The sequence below is a fragment of the Hippoglossus hippoglossus genome, chromosome 7 (assembly GCF_009819705.1).
Source record: "Hippoglossus hippoglossus isolate fHipHip1 chromosome 7, fHipHip1.pri, whole genome shotgun sequence".
NCBI lineage: Eukaryota > Metazoa > Chordata > Actinopteri > Pleuronectiformes > Pleuronectidae > Hippoglossus > Hippoglossus hippoglossus.
Window position 1 is genome coordinate 16,764,197 of NC_047157.1, and position 11,026 is coordinate 16,775,222.

General features: G+C 45.3%; 1 protein-coding gene across 1 annotated transcript; it reads right to left on the reverse strand.

The window, feature by feature from the left end:
* Positions 1-3,071: 3,071 nt before the first annotated feature.
* Positions 3,072-9,501, reverse strand: LOC117764013 (potassium voltage-gated channel subfamily A member 3). The gene is made up of 3 exons (XM_034589408.1): positions 6,386-9,501; positions 4,113-4,187; positions 3,072-3,978 (listed from the first exon to the last, which is right to left on the reverse strand). The coding sequence occupies exon 1, from the start codon at positions 9,254-9,256 to the stop codon at positions 7,679-7,681; it is 1,578 nt and encodes a 525-aa protein (XP_034445299.1). The 5' UTR covers positions 9,257-9,501; the 3' UTR covers positions 3,072-3,978; positions 4,113-4,187; positions 6,386-7,678.
* Between the last annotated feature and the right edge of the window lie 1,525 nt (positions 9,502-11,026).

Consider the following 11,026-nt stretch of genomic DNA (forward strand, 5'->3'; position numbering starts at 1 on the left):
GGGCAGAAAATGAAAAACAATAGAGGTGGAGAAGGTAGAGGAGAAAGGTCGCACTGACAGAGTGATGAGTCATCCGATAGAGCACAGCAGCATCACTCGCTCTGTCCATTTCCACGTTTATCCCCATCACCCTCTCCAACATGTGTCTCTTTGTTTTGAAGCAAATGACAGGCAGCAGATCACCTCTTCAAACAGCGAGAAAAAAAAAGTGCCTTAAGATCTGTGTCTGAGTATAGTACATACATAATTCATACTGTGTGTTTGTATGTGCCTGTGTGAGTAAATATGCATCAGAGTACATGTGAGTGTTTTCTGTTTGTGCATGTGGGGCATACTGTGCATGTGGATTGGGAGTCCCCACCTTGTATGCTGTGCCTGTGTCTCGAAACTGGAACTGGTTAGCCAATCAGCAGCAAGAAATAATCAGATTTTTGCCGAAGCACTAGCAACAGCATCATCCGCCTTAGCAACCACCCTTCCCTGCACTGCCAGTGGTGAGACTGCTGGTGACACACGGAAATATCACATAACTGAAAGTGACAAAGAAAAGGTGATCCTCTATAGGAGGCAGGTGTGAAGAATAAATGGTGTGTGTCATGTAATGTATGTTGGGTAATTTTGTAAGCACGAGGCTTTACACCCTGAGCATCATTTAACATCTTTAACACCCTTGGAATCTGGAAAAAAAGTAAAACAAGATAATAATACAAGCACCATGAGCCGGAAAACTGAAAACAATGTGACATACAGAGAATTATCAGCTTCTCTTGGAGAGCTTTAAAGTTCCCCGTTATTTTTCATTTTAGATCTCCCATATCTCCCAGCTGGTGCGTACATTTGAATGAGAGTATCCAAGAGCCATTCAACCATTTATTGAGGTCACAATAGGTTGATGGAGGAATGGATGAATGAATCGAGGATGAATGGACTATTTTTCTGGATAATAAACAACATGATTAATTGCCATAAGCAGCAGTTCTAAAAAACAATAATAAAATTAATAAAACAAACATAAGGTTGCTTAAATACGTCCTGCAGTCTGTCAACAAAGCAGCTGAGTTCTTGGTCAGGAACACAAATTTCTCACATAAATCACCACATTAGGGACCATTACAAACATGACAAACATAAAATGAGATGACATGTATGATAGATGGATGTAATACAAAGGATAGAAACTTAACCTGACTGGTGCATGGCCACATGGTCTCAAACAAAGGGATTTGGCTGGATACACTACAGACCTTAAATAACTTCCCCTTCAAAACTCCTCCCCTTGCACAGACAGGTGAATCCCTCCTTCAACCCTGATCTCACAGAACGGGCCTTGATCCTGGCTTGAGATTCTTTAGCGGTATACTCCAACTGCTTAATGACAAACGGAAGACATATATAGAAGAAGCTAAAGAATCATATTTGCCTCAGGAGATGTTAGAGACCAAAAACAAAGCTGAAAGACAAGAAATAATGGGCTAAAGGTTGCGGGATGGTCAGAGAAACAACTCAAACAGTGTTCAAACTTATTTCTGCTGCCCTCAAGTGGCACAAAAGAATCAGTTCTTGGAAGTTTCAATAATTCCATCTGCCTGGAGATGCTGGGATTCCCTTTAATCTACAGCTGTTGTTGGCATTTAGCCCCACCTGTGTGGTATTTGTGTGTTCTTATAATCTGTTTTTTTTGGCTCATGAATGTCTGCTGGCATTGTCTTTACTCCACTTAGACCTGCCGTCCAAATGGAGTCCCTGAGACTCAATCTGCCTGTGGGGCGCTACACTGATCCTTTGCCAGAGACACTAAAACACACAAACAAAACCCATAAACACACTGGCACCGGCGAAATCATACACCGCCACCGTTGCTGTGTGCACGTTAATGCTGCAGCAGACAGGTCAAGTGGCGATCTCTCCAGTGCACCTGCAGAGAGCTGGATCTGTTCTTTATGGCTCTTTATCTTACCAACAACCGTCCCTTGTTGCTATGGAGATTTCTTGCTGTCGCACCATGGCTGATTGCGAGGTTTGATGACATCATAGGTATTTTTAAGGGATCACAAAGGCAGTAATACACCTTCACTAACATCTTAAGTAGTAAATCTAGACACAAAAAAATAGAGGTCTCTCACCACATTTTCAGTAGGACATTAGAAAGGCTGTTTGATAGTTACACAAAGATGTCAGAGCTATTAGCGAGCTGGTGGGCTTACTGGAACAATAAAGCACACTTGCTCATACACAGCGTGACACTGTGATGGCTGTAAACCCTTGTTAGAATGTTAATATTTACCTCCTCGGACCAGAGATGATCAGAAGTTTTCCACTGACCTCGTTCGGCGCTCATTTCCCGCTTAGGCCCAGACCTTCACTTCCAGGGAGCAGCTTGTCATGTAGTATGCTGTATCGCTCTCTCACAGAATTAATGTGTGAAATCAGTGGTACTTTTGATGTTTGTCTTTTTGGTTTAATAATTTTCGCTGATGTTTACATGTATGAAGTATTCTCTCATAAAGGACTGACCCTGGTCACCCTGTTATGGTCAGGATGTTATTTCTGTTCATGCACAGCAGCATTACAAAGACTTGTGTTGTATTAGGATCTTTTTCTGTAAGCGCTCTTTCTAAAGGGCTGCGAGCCAGATGCTGCTATTCACTTCTGAAAAGCTGCCACTGTGCAAGGCTCTGCATGGGAAACACTTATTATACAGTGACATTTCCTGTGTTAACAGCATTTATATAATTCTCTGATTAAGCGACAGAATCACATTTTTATAAAGTAGAAGTGTTACCTAATTACTTATTCTAATGCCCTGAACTATTCAATGTGTTGTTGCCGTGCCTTTATTTCACCTTTATCCCGTGAAGTAATATTTTTACAAAAAATTTGATATAGAGTGAATAAAATAAGTTTTTTACTTGTACAAACATTCACAAAAAATCGGTCTTATTGTGTCAAACTTCTCTAGCCATGTTTGCCGTAATTTAAATATAGTGTAGGTCTGCGATTGGGCCGAGATATTCTCCAAGAAAAGCGAAGCAGACCAAAGCTCTTCTTAAATAAGGACAGTACAACTCATGTTCTCTTTATATGGGTCATGTTTAAGACCGCACAGAATAACACGGAACAAATACTGCCATCAACAGCTTTCCCCATGACAACATCCTGCCCCATCCCAGAAAAACACCAGTGCACTCTGGGATTGAAGAGACAGCCATCCACAAGCATGTGTATACATTTGTGTCTGTGTTTGTGTCCATGTGTATGTGCACTCCTTGGTTTTGTTCTTCATGTGTAGGTCAGGGGAGTAGCAGCAACCAGCACACGTACAGTATGTGTTTCACATGTTAGCAATACGGAGCACACAGAGCTAACAAAGGCATATGGCTAACAGTCTTTGATTTGTATCACAGTTTCATATCAGCAAATCACGGTTTGGCTTCATTTTTTGCCACTTTTTGACTTGAAGCAAAAGCTGTTTGACAGTTTTCGTCTGTAATGGACATCATGTGCCAGAAACATGGATACAGAAAGTAGAAAGTTCAGAAATGCAAATGTGCTTTGCAAAACTGCTGGCTGTTTTCCTGAAGCAGTCCTTTTGGATTTGTTACACAGAAGCAGTTTGGAGAAACGTCAGAGTCCGTAACAGTTCCCTCGGAATTCTGTCACTGTCTTAATCACTTCTGATCCTGTGATGGTTACACTCACACTGTGTTAACTCAACAACAGAAACAGTCATAAAGCTGCAGCTACAAAGCTGTAAGTGGAATATGTTATTCATCTGTCATTGTTGTGATTGCATTTTCTCTTTCCATTTTGGATTGAATGGTGGTCCACTGGAGGAGGAGAAATGCGAGGCACCACTTGTTAGAAGGTTTGAAGAGTCGGGAGGACGACGACTGGGGGAAGAAAATCAGATCCAGTGCGTGTTCGGTCTCAGCTCTTAATTTTGGCCAATCCGGCCCAACAGGAAGACTCATTGCACCCCTACAGAAAAAACAGGGTCACTGCAGGTTAATGGATACAGCTTTTAAATGAGAAAACTTCTTAGAGTAATTATCAGTGGATGTCAGTTGAAGTTCACCCAGATTCAACCTCCTTATCAAATATAGTCTATTTACCTGAATGGGATGTAGTCTAATTGGGGTCGTCAGGGGTTCCAGGAGGTCTGAGCAGAAAAACGGAACAAGCTTTACCTGAGAGAGAGAGAGAGAGAGAGAGAGAGAGAGAGAGAGAGAGAGAGAGAGAGAAAAGGAGGAGATAAAAAAAGTGTTAGAGCCAGGCAGCGCAGACAGCCCCATCACACAGCTCTGTGGTCTTATTAACAATGCAAGGCTGCTCCTCTTCTCCCTGCTGTCTCATTACCGCTCATGCAAAAGTCAAACTGTAAACACTGTCAGTTCAGGAAGGAGGAGAGGAGAGGAGAGGAGAGGAGAGGGACTGTCCAAGGTCAATTTTTTCTTTAATAATAATAATAATAATTACTTTTTACTTTTTTAATTTTTATAGCACCTTTAAGTGACCCAAGGACACTCTTCATGTTTGAGGACATATTTAAGGTGACAGAGACAAAGACAAGTACAGATGGAATCAGTTTTTGGAATGTCCAGAGGGGGTGTGGCATTGGGAATCAACATTGGCAGAGCTTTCCAGAGGGTGGGGGCCACCACGCTGAAAGCTCTGTCCCCAAAAGTCTGGAGTCTGTCCAGGGCTTTGTTGGGTACACCGGAGAGGACTCCATTGCATTGTTCCAGGCGGGAGGTGATGAAGGCATGGATTAGCATCTCGGTCACAGAGTCTGAAAGTGAGGGTCAGAGTCTGGAGATGTTTTTGAGGTGCTGAAAGGCTGTTTTGGTGACAGACTGGGATTTTAATGAGAGGGTGCAGTCCTGGATAATGCCCAGGTCACGGACTTCAGAGCTACACACATGCCTGCATCAACTACACTGTGGCAAACTTAAACCGAGAGGAGCAGAGGTAAAGAGATGCGATTACAGTCTGACAGAAACAAATGTAACATTCAAATGAGCTGCAGGGATTCGCAGTAGCAGACGGAGGTGGACAGAGTAGGAATTGAAAAGATGACTCGGCATGATCCTGTGTTACGGCCATGCTTTTGTCTCTAACAATCCATCCTGCCAGGGCCAACGAGAGCAGCTCCCAGACTGATCAATCTTATTAGAAGATGAACGAGCGGCTCCCGTGTCCTCGACAATGTATCTCGCTTACTGATCAATAGACCTGGGTTTCTCGTCACTGGGACTTTTACGCGACATGAGAAATGAGCAGGGGGATTTAACTGACGACAAATATGGAGATTTTCACCTAAATTGTATGAAGTCAAGGTTCGGGGTCAACGTGGGAAGGAATAATCAATAAAGAAGTCCTTCACTGGGATGTCCCACTTTAGGGCACCATGGCTAATGAGACTGCCCTATACTGATCTCTCAACTGTAACTGCAGAGGTATACATGTTATCAGTCTACTACCACACACCTGCTCAAAAGCACACATGCAGGTGAACACAGAGCCACATTAAAAAGATTCAGAGCCCAACTGCTTGATAGATTCCCCGCCCTGCCTTTTTTTAAAATGTTGTTTCCTTCACACCATCGCCTGTGTTTCAGTTCAGTTTGGAGTAATCACAGGGAGAGAAGACACTGAACATAAATCTAAACATAAATCTGTGAGATTAGCAGAGTCACAGACAGGAATCCAGTACAGGAAAAAGGCAGAGGGTTACACTGTGGCCTGTAAGACCATTTTCAACCCAATGTTTATGAAAGAAAATATATTATATATTAATATTAATATATAAGTGTACAAATGATAATTTACTGTTTTTACCCAATAAAATACAGAATGAATCATCTGTATAAGAAACAGAACAAAGCAGGGTCAATCCAGCAGATCTATGTTTACTCTAACTACCTGGTATTCCACTGTTATTTGAAACACTGGGTTTGGTAGGAGGTCGATGGCAAAGGAGGGCAGAGGTCACAAAGTAAGCGTGAGTCGCCTGTTTTATTGGCCACCAGGGGGCAGCAGTGAGACAAGCTGGATGGGCAGGCTGTTGTTGCCCTTATTCATGTGACAGGCAAAGTCAGATGAAGGTGAAAGTCGAAATGGGCTCACAGCAGGAGCATCACGCCCAGTGCACAAAGGAGGACAGACTGCACACACACACATTTGTGTCTCTGCAAGTCAAAGTATTTGGATCTACACATCTTTGCAGAGATCGTGTCATTTTCAACAAGTGCAATTCTTCAAAGAGTCATTCTGAATTTCTTGAGGTGATTAGTGTATGAAACACTTGCGAATATCTTGAAACAGTAAACAAAGACAAATCAATAATCCTCAAAGAGACAGGGGCACGACTGTAACCACAACTTACCATTTCAATCAGTGGGACAACAGCGGCCTCTGGTGAGCACCCGCAGTAGCGCACTCATGGCCATCGTGCACCCAGTCCCATTCATAATTCCTCACATGCTGTCTCCTGGCGTAGAGCCTCCCTGAGTTGCGCCTTTTTTTTCCAGCTCTGATGTTTATGGGACAGTTCGTGGTTGCAATTTGTAAACAGACCTCCTTACTCCAATTTGTTTTTCTTTGTTTTCTCGTGGCACTGTAGTGAGCTCACCGATTAGAGTCAGCGGCGCCAGGCACGTCTGAGGGGCTCGTATTTTACGCACGATGGCAAAACAATCTTATTACAGACCGGAGACGAGCCATTTAGATGTGAATCTTCCATGTGAAGCTCCCAAGCCATCTCGGAGGTTACTGTGGAAACAAGGGCGCCATGGCAACGGCGACTAGGGGTTACAGCGGAAGCGAACGTCGCCATGGAGACTACATCACAGCGGGCTATATTTGAGGCATCCAAAGGGAGGCACGCTCCGTCTTTGATCGCTGTGTGCGTGCGCGACTGAGTGTGTTGTGTGTGTTATTCCTCTCTCACGTGTGTCTTGCACCGATGACGAGACCCTGACACTTGGCTGCATGGCCCCTGTGTTTACATGGTGCCGTTTACGCATTGAAGAGCCTATCAGGAAACAAAGAGGGTTATTCTTTTGAAGACAGTAGCACCCGGACTTTAACGCACGATAAAGGCAAATAGCACAGAACGGTCTAATTGAGATTATATATTCTGAACTGTGTTTTCAGACATTACACACACTTAAATGATGCCGAATATTATACGCAGGCTATGACTGACGAATCACGACTCATAACGCATGTTAATACAATGTGAGTGTTCTCGGAGCAGCATACATTTGCGCTCATCCTTCACAGTTACGGCTTCTATTTCTACCTGTTGTGATCATATATTGGCTTTTGTACAACGCACAACAGGTCACCCCCCCCCCCCCCCCCCCCCCCCAGAAAGGAATAGTATAGGCTTAATACTTCAAGGAGCTTTTCTCTCCCATTGCGCATGGAAACATACAGATTTATGAGTTCAGATCACTGATATAAAATTGTCTCTGGATTAAATGGAGCACAAAGCAGCGGATCTGAACAGACAGGGGTTTCTTCTTTCTTTTCCTCACTCCCTCTCTCTTTATTCCTTTCTTTCTTCGTCTGATAAACCGGGGATTCCAACAACAGAACCGGCTGTGTGTTGACACATCCCCCCCCCCCCCCCCCCCCTCGCCTGTGTCCATACATATTCTCTCTTAAAAAGTGGCTACACGTCGGTGAAAATCTTTTTGTTTATGTTCACACAATTCTGCGAGTTGTTGTGCACGGTGGTGGGGAAGTTGGGCTGTTGTTTGAACGCGCTGTTGATCCCATGCTCCTCTATCACCATATATTCGCTCTTGCTGAGTGAGGAAGAGGAGCGACTCTTCCTCAGATCCTCCGTGTCCGCCAGGGGCTGGCAGCTGCCCACGTGTAGGTATTGTGCCTGCTCCTCGCCCTCCGTCTCTCTGTGGTAGAAGTAGTTGAAATTGGAGACGATGACGGGCACGGGCAGGGCAATGGTAAGCACGCCGGCTATTGCGCACAGAGATCCAACTATCTTCCCCCCGATTGTCACGGGGTGCATGTCCCCATAACCCACAGTGGTCATGGTGACAACAGCCCACCAGAAGGCGTCTGGGATGCTGCTGAACCCCGATTCTGGGTCGTCTGCCTCGGCAAAATAAACAGCACTGGAGAAGAGGATGACACCAATGAACAAAAAGAATATGAGCAGGCCCAATTCACGCATGCTGGCCTTTAGAGTCTGTCCTAAAATCTGAAGCCCCTTGGAGTGACGCGAGAGCTTAAAGATGCGAAATACCCGAACCAGCCTAATTACGCGCAGAATAGCTAATGACATGGCCTGCTGCCCGTTCCCCTGCCTCTCCGCCAGCTCCGTGCCCAGGGTGATGAAGTAGGGGATGATGGCCACAATGTCTATGATGTTCATGATGTTTTTGGAGAACGTGGCTTTACTCGGGCAAGCGAAGAAGCGCACCAGCAGCTCGAAGGAGAACCAGATGATGCAAAGCGTCTCCACTACAAAGAACGGGTCAGAGAAGGGGCTGATGAAATACGGGAGTGTGCCATTTATCGAGGGCTCAATGGTGATCGGCTCCCTGTGGTCGTCCCTGAACTCCGGCAAAGTCTCCAAGCAGAAGATGACAATGGAGATGAGGATGACCAGAACAGACACTATCGCGATCCCCCGGGCGGGACCCGAGCTCTCCGGGTATTCAAACAGCAGCCACACCTGTCTTTGAAATTCATTCTCTGGCAGCGGCCGCTCCTCCTCCTTTATGAAGCCCTCATCCTCCCTGAACTTCTCCATAGCCTCCTCGCCCAGCTCGTAGAAGCGTATCTCCTCAGAGAAAATGTCAATGGGCACATTCACGGGTCTTCTGATGCGCCCGCCAGACTGGTAGTAGTAGAGGATGGCATCAAAGCTGGGTCGGTTCCGATCGAAGAAGTACTCGTTCCTGAGGGGGTCAAAGTACCTCATCCTCTTCTTGGGGTCCCCCAGCAGCGTCTCTGGAAACTGGGACAGAGTCTTGAGCTGCGTCTCGAAGCGCAACCCGGAGATGTTGATGACCACCCTCTCGCAGCATTCGTGATCCGGCTCGTATCTGTCCAGAGAGTGGTGGCCCGGGAGAGCCGCCGACTCCTCCAGCATGTTGTCACACGCCACGACCGTCATCACGTCGGTCTCTGTCTCCGTGAACCCGTGGTTCACGAGGTTGTTGCCCCGAGTTTTGGTCGCGCTCGGCGGGGGTGATTGCAGGAGGCTGAGGTGGTCGTCCATGCGCGGCTGAAGAGGCAAACAGGGGCGGCCGCCTCGCCCCCTCCGCGAACCCCGGTCAACCTCAGCCGCCGCCACAGCCTCGTCTCCTCCACCGTCTCTCTCTCTCTCCCCCCCCTTTCTCACTCTCTCCTCGTGCTTCACTTTCACTCTCCCTACTGTTGCTGTTCCCGCCCACAGGAGGAGATCTGGGTTTATAAACAAGCCTTCCACCCGCCCCCGGAGCTCCGGCGCTGGGTACCTTCCACTGTCCTCAGCCAATCGCAGGGCGCACCGATGTACACAAGAAGCAACAGACGGGCGTCATTCAACACCAGGGTTTGGGCGTGCCCGCCTTCCTCTGCCCCCCCTCCGTCTTGTAGACACGCGCTCCTGCACACACACACTTACCAATCCCAACAATATCCTTTTGAAACAAGGTCATTGCACAGGGATATGGGCATTTTATATAAATAGGCTACTTATAAATATAGAAGGTATCAGAGCTTCACTTTTCACTGTCACTCTTGCAGGACGCACGGACATTACGCGCCACCCTTGGTCACATCTTTTGTTCATCCGGAGGACGCACATGGGTGTGTCATTGTAAAATTGAATGCATTTGGAAGTTGAACACTAAACATAATTCTGTTATGACTGAAACTATGATAGACACGATTTGCATTCCGGCTGAGATCATAAGTGATGCCTGCATCCCAAAGTGGTCATGGTACGTGTTAAAGTGAAGAGGAGCAAACAGGGAGGGAGGGGAAGGAGGAGAGGATGGAGATGGAACACACACACACACACACACACACACACACACACACACACACACACACACACACACACACACACACACACACACACACACGCACATACACTTATCACACACACACACACACACACACACACACACACACACACACACACACACACACCAGTCCCATGTAATATTTAAAGGTTAATATGGTGAATGTCAAAAGGACAACTGTAGACAGACAGACTGACAGATAGATAGATAGATAGATAGATAGATAGATAGATAGATAGATAGATAGATAGATAGATAGATAGATAGATAGATAGATAGATAGATAGATAGACAATAAAAGTGACACATTGTGTATGGAACTTTATAGTTTAGGTGCATTCAGATAATTCAATTTGATTTCCCTGGTGCCAAATAGGTACCAGAAATGTGTTCTTTGCAAACAGTAGCCTAGTTGCTCTTTGGTTACATTTTGTATTTATGATTTTTTCATTATGAGTTGCAGGGATTTTCTGAGCTATGCTCCTGGAGGCTGCTGTCCGAGGTGCTGAAATGAAAAACGTGAAAGTTCCCAGAGGCCAAAAGTTTTTTTAATGTTTCTCAAAAGGAGATATTTCTTATACAGACCTTGAAGCAATCTCACTAATTAAGGGAGAAGCATAAACAAAGCACGACAATAACTACACTACAGCTTTGTGAAAAGGACTGGAGGGCAGAGACGTGTAGTTTACTTGCTTCCACTTGTAAGCTGCTGTAGCTCCTTCATAAAAGCTGCCAAATTGATCATAAATAATCTGGTCAAATAATAGCTACTATAGGTAAACTATGCCCAGAAAAACAGTGTCTTATTGGCTTCACTTGTTAACTTTTAATTGACATAGGTATTTAATATATGGGTGCCCTTATGGCCTTGGTATTAACGTGCTGATAGTGATCACACACAGCGAAGAAGCCTTGTTGCATTTCAAACTGTCAGTAATAAATGCCTCAATGTCTCAGAATTCCTTCCAAATTATTTATTT